Source organism: Lytechinus variegatus, chromosome 3 (genome assembly GCF_018143015.1).
Source record: "Lytechinus variegatus isolate NC3 chromosome 3, Lvar_3.0, whole genome shotgun sequence".
NCBI lineage: Eukaryota > Metazoa > Echinodermata > Echinoidea > Temnopleuroida > Toxopneustidae > Lytechinus > Lytechinus variegatus.
In genome coordinates this window covers 14,735,965-14,761,933 of record NC_054742.1, presented here as the reverse complement: position 1 = coordinate 14,761,933, position 25,969 = coordinate 14,735,965, and the positions used below count along the sequence as shown (strand labels likewise).

General features: G+C 36.3%; 2 protein-coding genes across 2 annotated transcripts; both read right to left on the bottom strand.

Annotated features, from left to right (window-relative positions):
* Positions 1-748: 748 nt before the first annotated feature.
* LOC121410297 (B-cell receptor-associated protein 31-like) lies at positions 749-18,287 on the bottom strand (the record flags this gene model as incomplete). Its single annotated transcript, XM_041602291.1, is given in 4 exon segments — positions 749-878; positions 4,037-4,137; positions 7,572-7,776; positions 18,193-18,287. Coding segments are annotated over 3 exon segments (323 nt in total), but the record flags the coding sequence as incomplete, so codon positions are not given.
* Positions 7,765-25,969, bottom strand: LOC121411967. The gene is made up of 4 exons (XM_041604878.1): positions 25,760-25,969; positions 23,149-24,054; positions 22,172-23,104; positions 7,765-7,776 (listed from the first exon to the last, which is right to left on the bottom strand). The coding sequence occupies exons 1-4, from the start codon at positions 25,967-25,969 to the stop codon at positions 7,765-7,767; spliced, it is 2,061 nt and encodes a 686-aa protein (XP_041460812.1).

Below are 25,969 nucleotides of genomic sequence, written 5' to 3'. Positions count from 1 at the left end.
CATCGAAAATGACTTTCAAAACGGGCCTAACGTGAAGGACTGTAAAAAGTTCAATATCTGCTCTTTTATTCGATACCTTAATTACTAAAAATGGTCAATAAGTAAAAAAGTTATGATCCCTCGAAACAATGCTTGCATTTCCATAATTTCAGTGAATAAACATATTTTTACCAGTTTCCCACAGAAGCTACAATGTATCACACGGTAACAAAAGAGTTAATGCATGGCTGATCGTCAACAAAACGGAGCGTCGAGTGAGTTTGAACGCTAGCCTGTAAAACCTCTTCATTTTATGAAATTATTGAAATTCAAGCCTTATTTCAAATAACTACAACTTTGTTATTCCTTGACCATTTTCTGTAATTGAGGTATCAAATTAAAGACCAGATATTGAACTTTTTAACAATGTGGTTTTCTTTTTAAAAAACCCAGATACGGCCCGCCAAGTGACTTTTTAGAATCCCTTTTCAAATTGTTTTTGCTCACTCATGCGTGAATGAGAAATAATTTAAGTAATTCCAGATGAAAGAGGAGATTCTAAGCTTTAAAATGGTAGGTCATTTGTCTATTGTTTTTGTGATTAAGTTATGATAAATCATCGATAAATCTTGCTTTCCTTTTTGTGGGACGCACTGTACATATATATAATTTTTTTTAAATTTAATTCTAATATAACTTTATAAAATCATATTAATTACAGCCTTTTGTCTTTTGTTTAAAGAAAAAAACTCACATGAAGAGGAATAAAGCAAATCCAGCCACATAAAAGTTCCTCTGTGCTCTAAAAAGCTTCATATTGAGGATGGCCTCTGCATTCGGTATAGCTATATCAAGTTCTTCTTTGGCATCTGTGTACTTGCTCACTTCTCTCACAGAATCTAACAAAAAGAAAGAGAAACACAATTCTTTTAAATACAATCCAAACCTTTATTCCATATTGGTAGCAGTACTCAACAACGAACAAGTAACCACATCAAGCTATGACAAAGACCCCATCTATTTTCTTCCCTTAATAAACCAGTCTAGGAAACCAGTTCAGAAGATCGCTTTGATGGTGTCCTCATCACTATCTCCTGAACTATTTTCCAGAACCACTTCACATAAAGTGGTCTTGTTGCTACGGGAATGCTTTTAGTAGTATCACATACATGTATTTCAAACAAAATATGAAATGGCAGTGTAGGCATTCTACAGTGTGTACTGAGTAGCAAGCACACACTCTCGTATTCCATGCGAAGGTTGCTTCTCAAAGAATGGTTGTGTCCTCACCTAAGCTTAAAACCAAATTAACAAGGCAAAGCAGTCTTGAAAACAACATCGCGAGGTGGTTTTTGGGTTTGGAAGACCACTCATGATCGCTTCCAAAACTCCTGAGCATTTCCATTCCACATTAAGATGGTTTCCACTCATCTAGTTAAAGGAAGTAGATGAGAAAGGGGTCAGATACAAGTGAGTCTGCTTTAAGGCCACCGCACACCTTACTACCCAACTGGTCTACGACTGGCTTGCGACTGAGTAGAGATGAATTGCAAGGTAGTCATAAGCCTCGATACTGCACACCTTGCGATCCGACTACCATGTTGTCTGCGACTCACTTATGTAAATGCGCTTTTTGCCATAGCAACTTAACTGAGATAATGGCGCTTACTAATACGTACGCGCGTTGTATATCATATACGCGTCATGCAACTAAGCTGTCAGATTGGCTGGAAGTTGGATTAAGCTTGCGATCCAGTCATAAGTATTTGACATGTCAAACTTTGTTTTTTAACTAAACAACACAGGCAATTATTCTACTTCAGAGAAGGTTGAATTAATAATGCAGATTTAAAGGTAATATCAAATATTTCTCACTATGAAGAGTAGAGTAAATTAATGCTACGTTGAAATCCTTCAGAACAATTTGTGTTAAAGAATGAAAATATGTATCCTGCTGATATAAGAAGTAGCAGTACCCAGTCTCGATTTAATAAATTATGTCATAGATAACTACTTGATAAATTTAAGACCAGTTGTTAGTTGCACCTAGGGGTGACATGTTTGGAGTGCGAATGTGTTTGTCTGTGTGAGTGTGTGTATGCTTGCATGTGGGTAACGTTTCTGTTGTGATCTTTAAATACCTTGTAAGTAGTTTTTTTTTTTTTACTCATCGTTATTCCATGTTTGAGTAAAATATCATATGCAGGGGCCCCTGATTACAAGCTGTGCTTCATTGGGGTCCCAAACCTGCCGTTTTTCAGTTCTTTATTATGTAACCATTAATTTGTTTGTATTTTGGTTTGAATTTATGCAATTCAATTCAAAGTTGTAAGGTAGATAAAACTTGCTCTCTGTGGAACTGTAACCCGAAATGGGCATGAGTGAACCATAGAAAAATTGGTATATTTCTGATGTCTTGATCTACACACTAGCACATGCAGTTGAGGCCAAAAGTTTACAAACACCCATGGAATTCAGTGAACTTGTTCACTTGCCAAACATCGTAAAATTTACTATATCTTCAGAAATAAAAATACTACCATGACGAATTTGGTATAAAATGAAAGAGGGTATTAAGCTCTTTTACATGATTGGGATGCCATTGGGATTATATATTATTGAGTATATTTCAGGTGGAATCTTCTTTGAAGAAAAAAGTAATATTCATGCCAAATGTATTTTATTATTTGTTATTGATATTTTCAAAGATCGTTTCATAGAAATATATAAATGTCAAATCTATGATTTATATTACATTTTCTATCATATGTCACCACTGAACAAAAAGTGTTATCTGAAATGTTTGCGTATAGAAGTAACTAGCACAAATATGAAATGCTTTTGTCAAATTTTTATTTTTAATTTGTAAAAAAAAACGAAGATTTTTGCGAAAAAAATGACACCAAAGTATTTTTCAGCTCCTTATACCAAAGCAATGTGATGAAGGGGCATGACATCATTTGTTTACTATCAAATTCGTCATGATAGCACAAATATTTTATAAAATACAGTGAAATTTATGTTTGGCAAGTGTCAACTTTTCTTTGAATTTCCTGGGTGTATTAACCCTAAATCTCCCGGGGTATATGATTCTTGTCATTCCGGGGGAGGGGGGGCATTATGGCCCCCCTTGAGATCTCCGCCGCGGATTGCGCAATCACAACAAAAATTTGCATGATGGTAGAGAATGACGTAATCTGCAGTTGCATTGGTAAATTTCACTGAATTCATATATTTTTTATTTTACATGAATTAATCATGCTAATATATATATTCATGAAATCATACATTACTTTTTGCTCTGATTCACTAAATAAAGCTCCTAGAATGCTACTTTTTTGTGAAAATATTCTTTTAAGCATTCCTAACAATTGTGAATGAAAAAATTCTGGTACCAAGACCAATTTCTTATCTATTTTATTGTTTTTTATATTTCTCATGTATTTCTTTGTTTTTTTACTTTTGTTTTTTATTGTTTTTTCAATGGAAATCGTTCCAGACTTAATTCTGATCATACACAAGGCAAAATTAATTAAGTTCAATCAGTAACGGTAGAAATAATGATGAATTTTGGCTAAATACACAATTTGCATTGGATTTGTACATGAAATCACGTTTATGAGCAATTTTGATTCTGACATGCACTTACATGATGTTGCGTAATGTCGTAACTGCGTACCCAGGCATCACAAATTTGGTCTCAAAATTTGTGCGAGACTTGAAAGTAAAAAGTCAGTGAGCGGCTAGGTCAAAAAAATTTGCGCAGCGGATATATCACAAAAATTGTTGAGGGGGGCCATTCCCCCCTCCCCCCCCCCCCCCCCCGGAGAATTAGGGTTAAACTTCTGGCCTCAACTGTATAATTTTATTTATAAAAAAACAACCATCAATTTATCTTTCAAGTTGCATACTTAACAAACATATAGTAAATTACATGATTATCTTGAAAGGTACACACCTAGACCTCCTTAAATTCTATAACAAATGTCAGAGCAAAATCATCCTTGGATGAATATAATATGCAAATTATTGGAAAATGCTCAATTTGTATACTCACCAAGGAAAAGCAAGACAAGGACGAAGAGAAAAACATTGAAATAGATGTATGCATAAGCTGTGATGGACTTCACTATTCCAGAATGAAAGAATCTCTGCCACCTATAAAGTGAACAAACAAATCATATGTAAAAAGAAAATTAAAAATAAAAGTTAATTTTTACCATGATTTATTCATGCTAGTCAGGATCATATTTCATTGATTATGATAATACAGAGAGAAACAAATCTAAATCATTACATACAAAAGAAGCTTAAAAAGTAGATGAAATTTTGTTTAAACAGCATTGCTTTCCAAAGTAACATTCAGATTAGTGTTGCAAGTAAGGCCACATGTTAGGGTTCGGTCCGGTTGAGTTCGGGAATTTTAGTTTACATAGTTTGGCAATGTATGAATAAATTTTAAAAAACATTTAAAAAAGGTCGATAGTCCTGAACTACATAACACTTGTCGTTAGCAATGTCTGTCACATACTTGAAACAAATTTTGTTTTTTAAAAAGAATGGTTATAAAAATTGCTGCAACAAATTTCTTATTTTCTTTTCAAAAAAGTAAAAAAGTCCTTTCTAACTTTCATTTCAAATTCAATAAAGTTACCAAAGAGAAAAAAATGAATATGAGGGAATGATGGTAGTAACAGAATTTCAATGAACAATATTTTTCAGGATTATTTAATGTTTATATGATTGTGATCGATTACGAATAGCAAACACAGCTACCCCGATCAGACTGATGATTGGGTATGTTGAACTACGAGAGTCAAGATAGATCACCTCCACTCAACTGAAGTTGATAAAATTCATATTCCAAACTTTGAAATGTTTTTCAATCAAAGTCCATATTTTCTTATAAGTGGTTTAATATGATCAATTAATTACTCTACAAAGATAAATTATCAGTCCATTCTTGGCCCTAAAAGATTGACGCTAAGTGACTTAAACATTTCCAACATACATGGGACTGTGTATTTTAGTGTTGTGAAATCACCCGGCGTCGATCATTCAGGATTAGGATGGAACTGAAAAATTTATCTTTTTATTTTCAGTAATTGAAAAGATTAAACCACTTTTTAGAAAATATTGACTTTGGAAAAACACTTCATTTTTGGAATGTTTCACAAATGCGATCGAGGTGTCTTTGCTTTGCTTTGACTTTTTGATCTTTTTTTATTTCTCCCCTCATTCCTTATAGACTGGACATTTCAATTTTACTATTACTTTGTCAGTTATGAGGAAGGAATTTCATGTCTTGTCCATTTTCTTTTATTAAATACAAAACGATGTCCAAGTTTTATGAACTAAACCAATAAACTTTCAAAAGTTATGACGGTAATTCAACAAATACCCCCAACTTGGCCAAAGTTCATGACTTTAAATAAGCTCTGACCTTGATCAAGTGACCTGAAACTCGCACAGGATGTTCAGTGATACTCGATTACTCTTATGTCCAAGTTTCATGAATCAGATCCATAAACTTTATAAGTTATGATGTCATTTCAAAAACTTAACCTCAGGTTAAGATTTGATGTTGACGCCGCCGCCGTCGGAAAAGCGGCACCTATCGTCTCACTCTGCTATGCAAGTGAGACAAAAACAATGATGACTTAATATGGCCACATACATTCACCCACTATAAACTTCAAATGTCCTCCAATTTCATGAAGAAAAAAAAATTCATGTTATAAAAAATTTGAAACTGTTAAGAATCAATTAAAAGACGAGGCCAATTGATGGTTTTAATTTGGATATTAAAATATTTTGTGAGGAATTCTTATTGTGCTTGATCACTAACAAATAAAAATGTTTATTATTCTATATGAGTCCCAATTCAAATCAATTTGTAATCAATGGCACTTTGAAAATGTGCATGGCATTTTATACCGAACCATCGAACCAAGCATTTGTGTTCAGTTCGGTCCAGTTCGGAAATACCAAGTTCAGTGAACTTCTGTTCGGTTCGGCTACAGTACTAATTGAGATACCTACACTGTATTATATAACAAGGCAAAAGCAATTTTGTGTCTCACCCACATATTAAAATAACCAGAAATATTGTAATTTGCGATGGCACGCAAGAGAATTATATCGAAACTTCATTGTGTAATGACTGGGATGGAATAACACTTGTCATAAGAGCCTTGCATGTAAACTTTAATGTTGACCTGAAAATGACCTTTGACCTTACCATGTGACCTCTGACTGCAGCATAACATGCAGGTCGCCTAAGTATATCTACCATCCAAGTTTGGTTGAAAAGTAACTTACGGTTGTGGAGTTAGGTGTCATAAGAGTCTTGCATGTAAACTTTAACGTTGACCTGAAAATGACCTTTGACCTTACCATGTGACCTCCAACTGCAGCATAACATGCAGGTCCCCCAAGTCCATCTACCATCCAAGTTTGGTTGAAAAGCGACATACGGTTGTGGAGTTAGGTGTCATAAGAGTCTTGCATGTAAACTTTAACGTTGATCTGAAAATGACCTTTGACCTTACCATGTGACCTCCAACTGCAGCATAACATGCAGGTCCCCCAAGTCCATCTACCATCCAAGTTTGGTTGAAAAGCTACATACGGTTGTGGAGTTAGGTGTCATAAGAGAGTCTTGCATGTAAACTTTAACGTTGACCTGAAAATGACCTTTGACCTTACCATATGACCTCAGACTACAGCATAACATGCAGGTCCCCCAAGTCCATCTACCATCCAAGTTTGGTTGGAAAGCGACTTACGGTTGTGGAGTTAGGTGTCGTAAGAGAGTCTTGCATGTAGACTTTAACGTTGACCTGAAAATGACCTTTGACCTTACCATATGACCTCAGACTGCAGCATAGCATGCAGGTCCCCCAAGTCCATCTACCATCCAAGTTTGGTTGAAAAGCGACTTACGTTTGTGGAGTTAAGTGTCATTACATGTTTGTGACGGATGGACGAAGGACATTTGGATTAGAGGTGAAGGCGAGACAAAAAGTGAAGCATCACTTCTATATGTCTTTCATAATTCCTTGCGTCAGAAGAATCATTAACAGGCAGGGATAATTAAATCTGTTATTGGTAAAGTACCGGTACAATATGCCTCCAATGGTATTGAGGTTACATTAGACAGAGCAATCACAATGCAAATTTTTATTAATTTGCTTATAAAACAAAAACCCATTTCTATATAAAGATATAGATTATCATATAATTGTTATTTTCAGGGTAATTCATTAGGGCTTGGTAGTACCAACATTTAATGCTGTAATTTCACGTATAAACTAAAATTTACTGTATGCTGAAAAAAAAGAAGCTTCATGTGAACATTACACAACAATTAATGTAAGAGGGCATGTAGACTGAAAGACAGGGATTGCGGTTGATTAGTAGAATGCTGAATACTGAATGTTAAATTAGACAGTTCTTCTCTACTCAATATTTTGCTTTGCAATTACAGTATATTCGAGAACTGTTATAAGTACACAGAGCAAAACATATTTCACACTACAATTTTTTCTTCAGAAGTACATATTAATTAAAAATATGTATTTTATTCTCACATGTATGGCTTGATGAATGGGAACATCAGGAGTATCAGGGCAAAAACCTCCAAATACAGGAAGGCTGCCACAAAGGTCCATTGCAGCGTCATGGTGTTTCTGTCTGATATACTTCCTTAAGGCCCTTCAAAAAGTACTAAGAGTACAGAGTCTGTTTAATGCTTCCTGTATAGATGATACCTGGGTCGTCTATTTAAGATGTTATCTGCAAAGGACACCAAATAAAGAACATGTTACTTTTAAGGCCTTCAAACTGTACTTGTAGTGTCAATCTAGGATAAATATGCACAATACAGGATACATAAAAGGTTTACAGATTCTCTCTGAATTTGTAGAAATTGTTGAAAGTCAACTTTTCTGATTTTTCCATTCATATGAACATTGCTGGTTAGCCTGCAATTTGCTTGAATACTTTCAGGCTTGATGAATCATTAAGCAAATGTTTTAAATCCCACTCTTGTTTGTATATTTCCGAGTGAAAATCTACATCCAAACAAATTTTGAATTCCTACTTTTTTGTTTTTTTTACAACAAACATACCACTGAGAATGCTGACCATACATGTACAGTCATCTCTTGTGAACACTGTTTGATTTTAAGATCAACACTTCTCAGTCAAACACACACTCCAAGTATCAATATTGTAATGCAGCTAAAATAAGTAATTGCTGTCAAATATCAAACCACTCTGAGACCAATTTCAAAATATCTAGGGTACTATTCATGAGATTTGAGCAATTTTTTTCACATTATTTACATGTATTAATTTCTTTTGGTCTACTTATTTCATTTCATAAGCTGACGAGCATAAAGAGGGTGGCATGATGTTGCAGCCATCTATTTGCATGTCTTAAAGCATAGCTAAGTGCTAAGTGCTAAGCTAATAATAAAGAGGACAAGATGGTGAACTTTAAAACATTACAAAAATTTACATGTACAAATTCATCCCATCTTCTAAAAATATTCTTTTTTTATGTGTGTTAAAGAATGAAATTAATAATGTACATGTATAAATGTCAGAAATGAAGTTCTAGCCTGTTTACATGATTTAGGGCTAGAACTTTTATGGTGGTGTGACCTAATTTTGCGTGTTACCTTCTTTACCTTCAATATCTAAAGAATATCTTGAAAATCTTATATACCAACAGAAAAAGCGCCCTAAAATTACCTACACTAGTCATAGTTTATCAAGGTTAGGTCTCAATTTGTGAAAATATTTGCAAAACATTGGCAAATTTGATTAACTTTTGCGTCCATTCGAGGAAAATCCAAACTCTTCCACAAGCATTAAGAAATCACCATTTTGCAAGCAGAGGTCTTCAAAAAAGTATGATGGTGGTACCCAAATCTGCACACTTAACGATTTGAGTTAAGATTGAACCTTAATTTACTTTTAGTTCACAAAATCTTTGTTAAAATGTTCCTAATATTATTATGATTGAGCAACCAAATTTGAAAAAAATATGTGATTTTCTTGGAAAAAACCTCGGACAGCCATTTCAGATTGAACTAAAAAAATTCTAGGTCGATTTTGGTATTTCCATACAGTTTCCATTTATTTCTTATTAGTACCGTAAGTAACGGTGTATTATTACCGCACCCGTGTATTAACCGCACCCCCAACTTTGGACTAAAAAAAAAAAAAAAAAATCTTCTCACATTTACATGCATATTTGAGGTACGAAGAAACAAAAACTAAGTAAGTTTAAGATTTTAAAGTATCCAAAGAGATTACCGGTATGCGGAAATCTGCTGTTCTTGATCAATTCATCTACAAATGTTAGAAAGAAAGAATGGTCCCGACAATATTGGCCATTTACACACTCACTCACCTCACAGTCACAGTGTACACACACACAGCACTGCCATTACATTGCAAACTATGATATACATGTAGTATCAGTCATGCCAGTACATCTTATCAATTTATGATCTGTGTCTTTCCCAGCGTAGGAGGAAGAAACATTCACATTTCTTGGATCACAACCTCACAATCACTTTCAGAAATTTGATGTCTTAGCATGAAATTTGGAAATGGGATTACAGGAAGGTTCAAGAAACAAAGAAATTGACATTTTTTCCAGTTTTTTCCCGGGGGGGGGGCCACTTCCATTCACGAGTGGATACCATGCGCGACCACGTGCCCTATCGTGAAAAAGACATCCTTTTTACGTGATTTTTTGGTCGCGCATGGTATCCACTCGTCAATGTAAGCGGCCCCCCCGGGAGTTTTTACGGCTTTGTGCCGTCTCTCTCGTGCTTCTTCTTCTTATATTGGTTTGAGTGGCGATTAGTCATATTTGACTATTGTCGCCATTTACTCTATTAATAAAAATTTCACTTCTCACATAATAAAATTATTACCAATAATAATGTATACATATGTGAAATATTTTTCATGTGCATCCTTCTAATATGAAAAAGGGATATTATGGTATAGTTTGCCATTCCTCTAATCAAAATGGCATATAAACAAATCTTCACCAAAAACAAACCGCTAGCTTCAGCTCAGTTCCAACTAGTTGCGCTTGCCCTGTCCTTTCAAGATGCAATCATACCGATCAGCACGGTACATTGTGCCGATTTTTCGGACGTAAATGCCTAGGTCACCCATGCATAGACGAGGGGGCGCTAGTGTACCTGTGCTTACAGATGGGTTTAACATTAAAATTATTTGTTTCTTTTTTTTTAAACAACAAGGCGAAAACACTTGTGGGCTTTGTTAGTAATGTGCAGAACATATTGTATATATTATATCATACATTATTATGTATATACAGTGCGTATCAAAAAAAAGTTTACACTTAGAAAAGATCCTGTAAAATTATATATTTGTAATATCCTGACGATTTTTCCACATTTTAGCATTGGTACAGATCCATTTAAGCAAATGACGATATAACTGTCGAAAAATATTTCCGCTTGAGTGAGCACCACTTACTTTTGAAAAGTTGGTGAAAAATGATTTGCGCAGAACTTTGAAATAGTTATGCGAATAAAAGTAGACCTTAATCATGAAGAACACGTGGAAATTAGCAAGTAAAATTAATATGAAGATATCTTTTACCTTTTTAAACTTGTTTCCTTGCCCAAAATACTTCGAAGAGTGCATTGCGCCTCATCTCACTCCCCACACACCGAGTCCATCGTGACGATATTTGCTTTACACTGAGCTGTGATTTACATGAAATGGCCTAGGCTTGATTTTCATTTTGTTAATCATTGCCAAGCTTGGGAAAAGTGTGGAGAAACAAGTATTAAATGAAAATGAAATGTAAACCAACTTTAAATGATAAAAAATTAGTGGAAAATGCTGGAGATGTCTGATATAAACTTTTGTTCAGATTCAGTCATGTCCTCAGATCCAGCTGGCACAAAAAGGGTAAAGGTTGTGCTTACTAAGTGTTGAAATTTCAAATTTGGGAGGCAAAATTGTTACAAAATGCTTGAATGTATCCGTTTTATTTCAATTGGCTAAAAGTGCTAGGGAAATTTATTAGAAATGCTTCGCAGGGTAAGTTTGATTTCGCCCTTTCCCCTTGACACAGCGTGAAAACAAGCATTTCTGCGAAACAGATTTCTGAGAACAAAAAATGGGGTGTGCTCAAATGTGTAACATTCTGTCAAAACTTTTTTCTTATTGGATAGATGAGACCCAAACCCATAATTATATGTGAAAAAATTACCCACATGTTGTATATTTATTAATTCCCAGGGCTTTTTCAAAGTGTAAACTTTTTTTTGATACGCACTGTATATATATATATTTTTTTTTCTTTTCACATTAGACTTGTACAATCATATCCTTTCATATTTCTTAATAAACAATACAATATAAAAAATAGTACTCCTTACTAAAAAGCTTCGTTCTTGAAACGAAACGTAAAAGTGCTTTCTGTATCCCTGGATCATCTTTTTTAAAATACTCCATTATTTGTCCAGGCTGTGATTCATTCAAATCTACAAGGAGCATTGCTCTTTCAATTATATATTTTGGACAATGTAAAAGATAATGTCTGACAGTTTCTACCTCACGACATGTATCACAAAACCCTGTTCGATGGATCCCTAATCTATGTAGATCTTGGTTAAGACCAGCGACTCCAAAACGGAGACGATGGAGTACAGTTTCCTGTCTCCCTAGATTACATTTATATGTGGGTAACACTGATGGTTGCAACTCTTTCAGTGCTGAGTTAATTTTATTCCATCTTTCTTGCCAAACTATCTTACAACTTTTTGCTTTAATAAGAAATTTATCAACAGGAAGGGCAGGAACCAACCCCTCGACCACTTTGAAGTAGGATGTAAGTTTCAGGACTTGGCGTCTTGAGGCAAGAGTAGGCAGGTTGAGATTCTTTCTCATATTGGTAATCGAACCTGGTTCTCGAGAGCTGTAGTCCCCACAGATGAACCGTACTGCTCTACGCTGTGTTTTCTCCAGACATTGAATGTCCTTCTGAAGATTTCAGAAGCATGTTTGGAGGCTCATAAATCCAAAACTAAATTAGCTTAGAACCAAATATTATGCACATTTATGGACTTCCAGATACTCAACAGAATTACAAAAAATTGACCCAAGAGTATGTGTCGTTTTCCTGTAGGGCGCCCTCAAAGTTGGATTTTTTGTCAAAAGATGCCAAGTTCAAGGTCACGGATCACCCCCCCCCCCCCCCCGTCCCATCGAGGAGGGGGACCAATTTCTGTGTTTTGACATTTACCCATATTTTCAAGTGTTACTTGGTATTTACATTGACTTTCAAATGGGTATCATTTCAATACAAAGGGCGAGCTTAAGCCAAAACTCGAAAGACATGTTCAACTTTTGGTCTTCTTTGAGCAGCATAAAATATTTGAACTCAAAACCATATCATTTGACCTTGAAATTATTCCAAATATAGCTATTTGTTGCTTCATGAGTAGCATATTAAAATCGCGCATGTACATTGTACTTTGCAACACTTTTCAAAATGGATTTTTCTCATAGAGAGAATACATGATCAGGCTGATATTTGCAGTATTAGTCAGGGGCCGGGGGGGCTTCAGCCCCCCCTTTTTTCCAAAACCATGTACAAAAACGTAAAAATGACCATATAATTGTGATTTTTAGCATGGTCAGCCTCCCACTTTTGGCTCAGCCCCCCCCCCACTTTGAAAACCGTTCCGCGGCCCCTGTTAGTAGTCTGTAATGAGTACTTGGAAAATCTACAGTTTAGGTAACTATTCTATCAAGACATGAGTGAGGTTAAAAACACTTGATTACTAATGAAAATTGTGATTTTCATGATTATTAGCTGTATTTTCAAGGTCATTGTCATGAGAGAATTGGTCCTTAATCTGTAGATCAGGGGTTCTCAAACTTTTTCTGTGAAGGGCCAGATGAGACTCAAAGTAAACCTGAAAGGGCCAGGGTGAAGATATTTTTTTTAAATATGCGCGAAGCGCAAAGATCATTGCGTTCGGGGTCCTATATGCTCTCTTGTGCAATCTGGCCCTTACTTTGGGAGCATTTAATGCAACAAATTTATAACAGTTTCATATGGAACGAAGGCAAAATTAGAAAAGTTTTGAAAATAGGCCTACAGCGAGAGTTAATATTAATAATAAATATAATATATAATTGGGGAGACAGATGTCTTGAAGTAACAATATTTTGTGTAGTCAAAGTAGATTGAATAATAGAGCATATCTGTTGTAGACTCTAATAAGGGTGTCAGTCACCTAATCACTTTCAATGGGAAAAATGACACTGTCTGTCACCAACAAGTTGCTTAAACCTTGGCACAAAAGGTGAAATTACCAGATGAAAGCACTGGTGCAAATTTTCACTGGTCAAAAGACAAGGTGGTTCAGTATGAGTTAGTTCTTTAAAATGTTCATCGTGGAATATGCACTTTCGCACCTGTATGTAGGTCCAAGCGTGGTGAGAACAGGCTGGTTCTCTAATAAGAAAGTCGATCGAACAGACAGAAAAGACTCCACTAAACTTTGTATAAAGTGAAATTTATTTGACTGCCATTACTTTTATCATGTTTATTAAGGTTTCATCAATACACAATGTAATCATATTGAGCTATGTTTCATATTGTGACTTAAAAGTGATTTTAAAAAACTCAGCAGAGTCTCGCGGGCCGTATTGAGAAGCTCTGCGGGCCGGATCCAGCCCGCGGGCCGTAGTTTGAGAAGCCCTGCTGTAGATCCTCCAAGAACTCATTACCGACTACTAGTACTGCAAATATCAGTCTGATCAGGTATTCTTTCTATGAGAAAATCCATTTTGAAATGTGTTGCAAAGTACAATGTACATTTTGTATGCGCGATTTGAATATGCTACTTATGAAGCAACAAATAGCTATATTTGGAATAATTTCAAGGTCAAATGATATGGTTTTGAGTTCAAATATTTCATGTTGCTCAAAGTAGACCAAAAGTTGAACATGTCTTTCAAGTTTTGGCTTAAGCTCACCCTTTGTATTGAAATGACACCCATTTGAAAGTCAATGTAAACACCATATGAATGCCATATGATTCTGGAAAATTAGCCAATTTACTGTTTTTATTGAGATTTGGGTGTGTTTTCAAGGTCATTACCAAGAATAAAAACTATTTTTGAAGATATATCCTTATAATACTAATTACAGACTATCATCACAGAAGATATCAATGTCTTTTGGCTCTTCATCTAAATGAGTTATCACAATTTGAAAAGTGTTGAAAAGCATACATGTGTCATCAATTTTAGGGCGTTTATGACCATATTGGAATGCGCAAATCAGCCCCTAAACATTCCGGTAGCAAAATTTCTCAAGTAACACTTGAAAATATGGGTAAATGTCTATCAAAACACAGAAATTGGTCCCCCTCCTCGATGGGACGGGGGGGGGGGGGGGTGATCCGTGACCTTGAACTTGGCATCTTTTGACAAAAAATCCAACTTTGAGGGCGCCCTACAGGAAAACGACACATACTCTTGGGTCAATTTTTTGTAATTCTGTTGAGTATCTGAAAGTCTATAAATGTGCATAATATTTGGTTCTAAGCTAAGCTAGTTTTGGATTTATGAGCCTCCAAACATGCTTCTGAAATCATTGACACAGATGCTTAACGCCATTTTCGGTGACCTCGTGTGTGAAATCCGGTTGACAGGTTCGCACTACAGTATACTCTACATGTTCAGACCTAAAAGTTCTTCCAATTTACTTAAAATGAAGACTGTAATCAATCAAACTTTGCTGCAGTAGTCAATCAAAAATAGGCAATTTTATTTAAAATAATTTTGTGTGCGCATTGGTTGCTATGGGAGGCCATATCTTAGCAACCATTTGACCTTGGGGCAAAATATTTCAGATTTTTCTGTCAGACACTTGGGGCAACATTTGGAGCGAGTTTAAAGAAAATCAAAGAGGGTCGGGTGACAAGCATTGGTTGATACGAACGAGAAGGTAAATCCGGGCAAACCTATAATAATTTAGACCCCTAAAATACAGGATTGCCGTATACCGTACCCAGTTGTTGTGTGTCCGGACGATCATCAGTAGAGGCGCATGGCCAATATGGGAGACTCTCCAATAGGGGAGACAATCTCCCACACTGGAGACTTGCTCTGCAAAAGCATGATTTTTTCTACCCAAGATTTTGACTCACTGAGGTCAGAAGCCCATTTGTTTTGTGTGTGACTGACAACAAAAATCCTTATCAAAACAAAAGTAGGGTCTAGATGGTGAATTTTTAAAGTAGACGGTGAAAAGGGGTAATTTTTCATGAGGAATCTGCTTTATCACATTTTTATTTGCCGCCAAGTTAATCCTTTTGCAGCAAATGTAAACAATTGAAATTGGACTCCAAAATTGGAGACTATGAAATTGGATACCCAAATTCTTTATAAAAGTCTCTGATATTGCTTTGGAGTTTGGAGATAATCTCCCACATTAGAGACAGTCTCCAATATTATTGGCTGTGCGCCTCTAGGGCTAGGCTCTAGGCCTACTGATCATTCCTTGAAATAAGTGGGCGCTGAGCGCAAATTCGCGCTCATAACGCCATCAATTGCGCCCATGAAGCCCCAAAATCATCAAAATTTTGACGACCGGGCGCAAATATTTTCCAGGTAATTGCGCCCGCCGTGAGTGAGCAGTGAAGCCATATCATACATGTAATTTAAATATCTGTGAAGCCAAAATCAAATAACTTTCAATTTACGATAAACAGTTTAAAATTGCCAAGTGCGTCTTTTTTTCTGTACCATAAAAAGTGAGCTACGTCCGTCTTTTTTTTCCTGTAATACATGTGCGTGCGTTCTTCCGGTAGCGGTTTTTCCATACTTCACCATGTGCAATTTCTAATGCACACGTTTCCAGTCGGGATATCACAATTCTGTGATATAGTAATTCGAATTGCACAGGAGATAAATCCCTGTTCACAGCACATACTATGTGCAAGTCTTTTATCCTCACAGTCGCCGACCTTGCTTGTCAAAACGGAGCTTTAATAATCCAAAATAACTTAGCTTATAGTTGTGAATTGTAGCTTTTTAATTTCTTTCCTGGAGAGGGGTAAATATCAGACAATAAATCTAACAAGGCTCCATCTAAAAAAAAAAATAAGAGGACGCCGCGTGCACTTGAGTGTGGTGTTAGCAAGCCAGTTTTGAGCTCATGTCTGCCAGAGCTCTGGGTGAGAATTCTATCAGTAATGGCCTAAGTGATGGTGATTTTCCGTTTGAGATAGAGTTTAGATTTCATGTTCAATTTTGAAAACTGTCAAAAAACTTTATGATTTCTTCATTGTGATGAATATTTAAGTTATTAATGAATACATTTTCACCGAATTCAGACTCTCCCAGAATGAAAGGCATTTTCTGTGGAGATCTGCGTTTTCAAATAACTTGTGAAAAACTTAAGGTACGTGAACCTACAATACATGTATATAGCCTGTGGCTATGTGCTGGAATTTGAATAGACTGAGTTATTTATTGATTTTGTTTCTTAATTTCTTTAACATAATTTATATGCAATCCAAGTGCACCTCACAGCCACAATCACACACAAACACTCACCCACTCCCATAATTCAAACCATAAAAAAAACCTTAAAAATTATTTTTTTTTCTAAATTTATTATTTGATCTGAATTCTCTCTTTCTCCATCCCTCTCTTTTTTTTTTTTTTTTTATTTTATTCGTTTATTTATATATATATATTTTTATTTTTTTTTGGGGGGGGTTCATTGATCATGGTTCATTAAAGACAAAAAAATAAATAAGCCCATGTGTGTGTGGTTGTAAAGGGGATGTGGAGTGAGGGTGTCAGAACACTTAAACATTTAAATCTGATTTCTTAAATGTTTGAATAAGCCTAATACTTAGCATATGCTATTCATTTACTAATTAAAAAATTGCAGGAGCTGCGCTTACTATAAACAAATTTGCGGTGTGGTTCACCGTTATATATATGTATGTTTTAAATTGCCCCTGGTTCCAGAAAATTGCCCCCGGTTCCTGTAAAAAGCCCGTGAGCCGGGGGCAATTTAAAAAAAAATTTGCCCCTGGCTCACAGGTGCTTATTTCAAGGCTTGTAAGGTAGGGAGTTCGGTGAAAATGCCACTTTCAGAATTTGTATCTGTCTGTGCACCAATGTATAAAACAAATGTGAAGCCATTAAAGGAGGAGGAAAAACCCTATAGAAACCTATACCATGAGAAACTTTGAAGTTTTATGAAAAAAATGATGTATAATTCACGGGCATGCCTTGCCCCGCATAGCAGTGCATTGCACTTTTAAAAAAAGTATTATACAGTCCCACTCATTGCATTTTGTGTAAGTTATGAAAATCTACTTTTTGCTGTAAAAAATCTCCACATTCTCCCATTTAAAGAGAAATATCTCTGTCAATATTTGACATCATGAGTTGATTTATACACCATTCTTTTTCTTATTTCACAAGCTTTCCAATGGTACCAAATTTGTTGGGATTCCTTCAAGATTTCATTTTAAAAGCAACTGTCTCAAACAAGATTTTAATTTTCTTTTTGACAGAATAAAAATCTGCATATTTCCCCCTGTAAATTGGAATATCTCCGTCAATATATCAGACAATGAGTTGATAGAGGCATCATTATTTTTCTTATTTCACAAGCTTTCCAATGATATCAAATTTGTTGGGATTCTTCAAGATTTCAAAAAGTCACCGAACTCCCTAATTAAGGAAGTCATTTGTAAAAAATTACAATCGAAGTTTCATCAATTTTTAGTACAAATTCTACAAAATGTTAGGAAGTATTATAAAGAACAAAATAGAAGATGATTACAAGTATTAAATTCATATTTTTAGTGTATTCCAAAGACAAAAAAAAATTCAAAAAGATAAACTGTAAGGACACCCGGGTCACTGGGTGTGTCGTCTCGCCGAGAATAGTTCCTTACTTCTCGGGAAACTGTCGGGGAGGTAAAGCGTAGATCTACCGCAGGTTAGGGAGAGGGGGAGCAAAATAAGTTGAACCTTCCAAGGCGTCGAACAACGAACTTTTCCCTAAACATAATGAAATAAAGACAGATATACGGTACCCAGATCTCAAATATTAATGAAAGGCGATTGAAAAATCAACAATTTTTGTGAAATTCTTACCTTTCCGCAGGCAAAGTCAAACGAAGTCTCAGCTGTCGATCGAAAATTAACGTCACCAATCAAACACTGGAAATGACGTACCGTACGCTGCCCAATTCTCGCTCAGTTTACGTATTTTCCTTTATATTTCATTCAAATAGCTACGATATCCTTACTTCTATATGTCATCTGAAAGAAAAAATGCTGGAAAATCGTCTCATATGATAATAATTATATGTCTTCAAAGCACCGCTGTGTGATTCGCCGTTTTCGGCACCCCTTGCGCCTGCCCCATTACCGCTCTCCACTGCCCTAACCCCGCTCACTCAGCGGACGCGCTCGTGATGCACGCTCGGTTAATAAAAAAAACTTGAGCAGCGTCGATCGGGGGGGGGGGGGGCGCCCCATCAATGTATATATCCCCCCCCCCAATAATTCTGGATGTGCAAAAATAAAATTGTAAATGTAATGTTACACAGTAATCACTCGCATCGCTCATCTCTTTAGCAGAAACCCGTACTTTCCATGATTAACTAGAATGTCCCGTTTGGCAGTTCTAAACCTAATAAGAACTCCCGCTTTGATTTGCAAATCGTTTTTTATCTTGTTCTTTATTGAAAACGTCTAGTAACCTGTCAATTTCTTTCAGATCGAGATGTGAAAAACTTTGCACTTGCATCTGTTGTTCTTTTAGATACACATCAATTAATCATTTAAAAATGCTTAGCTATATCAAGCTTTTAGGTCAGAATATAAAGAATTTTTCAGCTAGATCTTGGCACTCAAATTATCTGTGTAGTAAGAGTATATGAGTCACTATACAAAGAGTCCTAAAAGGGTACTTTTTCCTGTTTTCAGGTGACTACACTAAAAAAAATTCAGCTCGTGCTTCGCGCTCTCATTTTTATTTCTCTTGAGTCATATATATATATATATATATATATATATATATATATATATATATAATATATATATATACCTATATAGAGTGTTTTTGGGTGAGTTTGTTTGTTTTGTGTGGTCGAGCGCCATTGGAATGTTGTTTCATAATTTTGCCCCTTCAATCTGAATTATTGATCGACGCCCATGGCAGTAGGCGTATAATCGACAAATTTCTCACTCCTCCATTTAGCACCCCCTTAGTTTTTTTCAATTATCTCCTCCTGAATTAAATGCCAATTTAACTCTCATTTTCTTCCATACAGTTTAGTTTACGGTTAATTTTATTGACACATTTTTTCTTCTTTAATTCCCTTATCTCAATGTTGCATGCATCCCCTACATCCATTTTTTTTCTTCTCGTTTTCCGCCCTTTTTTATTTTCTCTTTTCTTTTTTCCATTCTATTCTTATTCAAATCCCTATCCTGATTCTCCAATAAATGAGCATGAAATTCTTTTCAACACTGTCACCACTCATAAACAAAAACATTTTCGTCACTCACTTCTACGTGTGCCTACACATAGCTCAAGATCAACTGGCACTCTATTATATTTGACTTCAGTAAATGTATACTATAAGAGACGAAAATAATGCGCCCGAGATAATTTAATCTTGTTCAAACGTTTGAATTGAATTTTATTGTGTATTCAAACAGATCTTTTTTTATGATAAAACCATGTCAACCAGATATGTAATTAATAATTTACAGTATGTATCATTCCTAAATGAGCATATTCTTCAATAAAAACTTTCCCAATCAATTGAGAAAAAAATAAAGCATATAATTATAAAGTTTCGAAATTTTACCCAAGAGTGCAGAACTGTCCTTTTTTCTAATGCCACCGCACTTGCCAAATTTAAAGATATACATATACACATATATGTATAAGCAAAGTTATGAATCATCACTCATGTTAAAAACATAATGTAAAAAACAACAATTTAACATAAAACTAAAATATCAAAACCTAATTATAATGACCCGATTTCTACAAGAATATGTCTATTAACAATACCAAATATTATCGTAATAGATGTTTACATTTCCAGCGAGACAATACAATTATGAAGAAACTCGAAAAAAAAAACGACTGAGCGAAGAAACCGAGCTTATGATGTGCGATTCTGCATTTTCCAAAGTGAAACTATAAAAGACATTTGGTACTGTACCTTTGTGGTAGCTTTCATTTAAGATTAAACAGTTTTCAAAACTTTCTGGGGAAGGGAAACTCCCTTTACCCTGCTTATACGGGCAGGAAATGTATTTATAACATATTTCATTAAGAAATGCATGTCAAAATATAGGTATATATGATATATAATATAATAAACAATAGTAATATTGATAAAGGACGTTAATTATTGACAACATTAATATGCTTCATGGTCCTTAATTGCTCCGTATGAACCAATCTGATTTTATTTAGGAAAACCACTTTTACGTTCTACATGTTTGTCAGAGGAAAAACATTGCTTAAACACGTTTGTTAACACATTTCAATCATGTCATCACAAAGTGGAAGATGCAATTTCATTAAATCAGAATTGATAAAACAAGTTTAAAAATGCAAACTACGGAATCGTTTTACACACAATTTTCAAAATGGATGCAGACATGATGTTGTCCGCCAATTGAAAAGTTAAAACATGTCAATTTTTCTCAAAAATAAATGTCGACACATTTACAAATCATGTAAAGAACTAAATAAGCCTATAGAAATTACGACTTAACTGATTTTACTTTGATGAAATAATTATGTTCTTACTGTATGTATGCCTTAACGTTGAAAAATACATGTATTCCATATGCTATACATTCCAAATAATCCTTGTCCTCTTATTTTTGTTCCGTAAAGTATACTACGCTCCTTTGATAATTATTATGATATTAAAGCAAGTGATATCATTTACCACAAAGGTTGATATTGATGGGAGTATTCATATCCAAAATCAGTTGCAGTATAGATTCATCGATCTACCATTAGTAATAAAAAAAATACAAGAAACAGAGAAAACGGAATGTCAATCGTCGACATAATCTCACTAGTTAAATGATCAATTTCACTTTCAGGTCTTCTGTCAAGTGGTATATAGAAGATATATTTCTGTAAATAGTGTTAAATAAGTTTTTTAACGATATATCTGAATCAGTAACGGCTAGAATTAATATTGATCAGAAGATGATTTACAGAATATTGTGATCCATGTACTTGAATTTGTTTTAAATATGACAGGGATAATAATCGATTATTTCGGATTAACCTCAATCATCATTTTAGCTTCAATGACCATGTGGTTTATTGTGTTGTGTAAATTTGAGATTCTGTATAAAAGATCAATGCAATCACGGTTCCGATGCGCAAAATCTACATTGATAATAGATGTTTGAAATATCTTCATCGTTTAGCAGATGCAATCTTGTGCATGATGAATGTATCCATCTGAAACAGACGTCACATCCGATCCATCTTTGATTTCTTTCTCCTGGTGACAAACATTCTGGACAAATGTATTCGTATTCATTTGTATGTCTGGTCTTGGTTTTAACCTTTCCTCCTGTTACCTTCTTTTTTCTTTTATTATTTCCTTTTCGTTTCTCTTCTCGCTTGTCTTTTCTATCTTTTGTAGTGTCTGTTGATTTTCCGGTCTCATTTCTTCTCTTCCCTTCTTACTATTCTCTTGCTGGACGGCTCTTTGCTCTGCTTGGCGTTTCTTCAATTTACTTTTCCTTTTCTTCTTCCGCTTCATGATGGATTCTTTATCGTTTTTCTTCTTACCATCCTCTTGCTGAACGCTTCTTTGCTCTGCTTGGCGTTTCTTCAATTTATTTTTCCTCTTCTCCTTCCTCTTCATGACGGATTCTTTATCTTGTTTCTTTTTACCATCCTCTTGCTGAACGCTTCTTTGCTCTGCTTGGCGTTTATTCAACTTATTTTTCCTTTTCTTCTTCCTCTTCATGACGGGTTCTTCAATCCTCTTATTCTCCTCTTCTTTCTTCTTTCTTTCTATTTCCTGTTCCCTTTTCCTTTTTCTTCTGCTTGGCGCTTTTCTTCTTTCACTCGTTTTTTCTCCTCTATCTTTTTGATACGTTCTTCCCTCTTTAGCCTATCTTGCTCTAATTTCTTCAGCCTTTCCTTTCTTCTTTCCTCTGCCAGCCTTCTCCTTTCTTCCCTTTCTTGCTCTCGTTCAAGTCTTCTCCTCATCTGCTCTTCCTTGTTTTTCCTTTTCCTTTCTTCGTCATCTTCTTTTTTCTGCTGTTTCGCACGTAATTGTTCGATTGTACCATCCCATGATATGGGTTCTGGTAGTATTAATCGCCTTTTCCTATCACCCGAAACCTCGATGACAGGAAACTGGATAAACTGATCCAAGGTTGGACTTACAAAATCTTCGTTCGTCGGTCGTGGTGCTGGTTGTACAGGTGAGTGAGTCCGAGGGCAACAGCCAGCCGATGGACCAGCAAATGTAGGTAGAGGCGATGGAGACGTGCTAGGAAACGATGGACCAGCAAATGTAGGTGGAGGCGATGAAGACGTGCAAGGACACGATGGACCAGCAAATGTAGGTGGAGGCGATGGAGACGTGCAAGGACACGATGGACCAGCAAATGTAGGTGGAGGCGATGGAGACGTGCTAGGACACGATGGACCAGCAAATGTAGGTGGAGGCGATGGAGACGTGCTAGGACACGATGGACCAGCAAATGTAGGTGGAGGCGATGGAGACGTGCTACACGATGGACCAGCAAATGTAGGTGGAGGCGATGGAGACGTGCTACACGATGGACCAGCAAATGTAGGTGGAGGCGATGGAGACGTGCTAGGACACGATGGACCAGCAAATGTAGGTGGAGAAGACGGAGGTCGAGGACTCGAGCTTTGCGAGTCATCACACATTGTTTGGTGAAGAGAACTCCTCTCATGTGATGGGCCGTCGATTGATGGTTGATTAAGAGGAGCTGCCGGTTGCTGGGAGTTTGCAGCTGAGCTCTCCTGTTCGGAATCACGGGAAAGCTGAAGATCGTGGCAGGTCTCACCATGTCGGTGTTGTATTGTGTTGTGAATGGATACAGTCCAGCCACCTTAAACCCATTCTTGGCAACGTGGGGCTTTCTTGTGACTTCACTCCAAGCTTTCTTGAAGACCCTTGCAAAGGTAGATTTCGTGACATAATCTCCAGGATTTTCAAACCGATATGCTCTTTCTGCCTTATACCACTCCGTTTTAAGGGATCGGAAAACCGTTAAGTCGCAAGGCTGTAGGATGTGGGTTGCGTGAGGTGGAAAGCGATACAGGATTATATCATTCTCTCTACAAAAACTAGCAACTTGCAAGGTCTGGTGTGCTGCGAGACCGTCGACTAATAGGAGCACCGGCCTAGGTATCCTTTTTTGGAGTACGTAAGGATGAAATACATTCGCAACGTAACTGAAGAAACTCCCGGCGTCTATCCATCCGTTTTGCGTTCTTGCAAAGAGGGTTCCCTTTGGTGCTCCTTGATAGTCCCTGTCCACGTGTTGCCGTCCAGGCAAAACTATCATTGGAGGAAGGTATTCGCCATCTGCAGATACTGCCGCCAACACTGTGACTTGAGTCTTGTCGGAGTTTTTGAATTCAGCTATTCTCTTCTCCCCTCTTCCTGCCAAGACGCGATCTCTTTGGCGGCCGCCAAGGGCGAAACCACTTTCGTCTGTGTTGAATATCCTCCTCGGCTCCGACAGAATCGATTCCGCATTCTGATCCTTTATATATTGTTTGAATTCGTCGAACCACTTAATGATGCGAGCGTTTGACACGACGGCCCTTTCCTTCCCAATGACCTGAGGTCTTCTAAAGACGAGATCTTTGTGTCTCCTCTTAAAGCCCCTCCACCACTTTTCTCCTGGCCTGTTTCCAATGAATGGTGTTTTGCGTCCTTCCTTGTCCAGAAATTTCTTCACAGCCTACAAAGAACACAGTCAAGGAGGAATGGTCATTTTATTACAATAATTGATGTTGACAATCGGGAAGATATTTGTCATGTCAATAGTGGGTAGGGGCAGTGGCGTACCGTGGGTCATGGCATTAAGGGGGCACCACCACAAGTTTTGAGTCACTTATTGGGCGCGCGAAGCGCTCTCAATTGCCAGGTATAGCGACCTAATAGAAGCATTTTAAGGACTGTGTCATTAAACAGATGCGAGCGCGAAGCGCGAGCTGAACTTTTTTTACATTCAGACCTACAAAAAAAAAGAGATAAACAATGTTTTAATACAACAGGATTATATATTTATTAAACAGAAATTGTGAGCACCAGGATGAACACAATGTCATAGGCCATCAACAAAATTTACTATGCCTCTGTTTTTCCTCCCTATTTACTCCTATTTCCCCGTCTTTTTTTGCTAGCCGATGGGGGGGCACGTGCCCACCCGTAGTTTGGCCACTGGGTACGGGGCTGAAGCACCCTCCCGCTTTGCCCGGCCCTTGTTGTTTGTGGTTGATTGATTTAATTTGAAATTATAATTTCATGTAAAATGAGCGAAGAATCAATACAGAAGAAAAACCTTAGCTTCCTTATAAATTTATAAGGATGCAACATGTCTAGATATATAAAATTGTTGTTTAGAATGATTTCGGCACAATTAGGTTACCTGTATACACAGCTACTACAGTGCGTATAAAAGAAAGTTAACACTTAGAAAAAATCCTGTAAAATTATAAATTTGTAGTATCCTGATGATTTTTTTTCTTCACATTTCAAATTTGGTACAGATCCATTTAAGCAAAATAATGACGATATAACTGTCAAAAATATTCCGCTTGAGTGAGCACCACTTACTTTTGAAAAGTTAGTGAAAAATGATTTGCGAAGAACTTTGAAATAGTTATGCGAATAAAAGTAGTCCTTAATCATGAAGAACATGTAGAATTTAGCCAGTCAACTAATTTGAAGATATCTTTTACCTTTTTTAACTGTTTCCTTGCCCATAAAACTTCGAAAAGTGCATTGAGCCCCACCCCACTCCCAACACACCGAGGCCATCGTGACGATGTTTGGTTTGCACTGAGCTGTAATTTACTTGAGTGACATTTTGGTAATCATACTCAGCTTGGGTAAAGTGTATTAAATGAAGAATGAAATGGAAACCCACTTTGAATGACCAAAAAAAAAACTTATTGAAAAAAAAATGCTGGATATGTCTGATATATGTAAACTTTTGTTCAGAATCAGTTATGTCCGCAGATCCAGTCGGCACAAAAGGTTGTGCTTACTAGGTGTAGAAATTTCAATTTGGGTGGCAAAATTTTTACAAAATGCTTGAATGTATCCATTTTGTTTCAATTGACTAAAAGTGCAAGGGATATATATGAGAAATGTTTTGCAGGGTAAGTTTGATTTCGCCCTTTCCCCTTGACACAGCGTGAAAACGGGCATTTCTGCGCAAACAGATTTCTGTGAGCTTTACAAAAATGGACAGTGCTCACTCAAGTGCCATTCTGTCAAAACTTTCACTTTCATTGGACACATTAGACCCAAACCCCAAATAATATGTGAAAAGATTATCCACATGTTGTATATTTTGTAATTCCCAGGGCTTTTTCAAAGTTTAAACTTTTTTTGATACGCACTGTATAAAAATGATTCGTGTTTAAATTATTTCTTACATCTTGGATTCCATCTTTGTTTTGCCCAAATCCAATGCGAGCCATTCCTTTAGCCCATTCTACGAGTTTATTTTCTTCCCCTCTGGTAAGATAGGTCTTGGGACCAGGGCGGGCATCATAAACTGAACTTCTCCCGTGGTATTTGTCTCTCAGAGTGGAAAATGGAACTCCATACTGCTTAGAGGCAGCCCTGAATGAAATTTCTCCCAT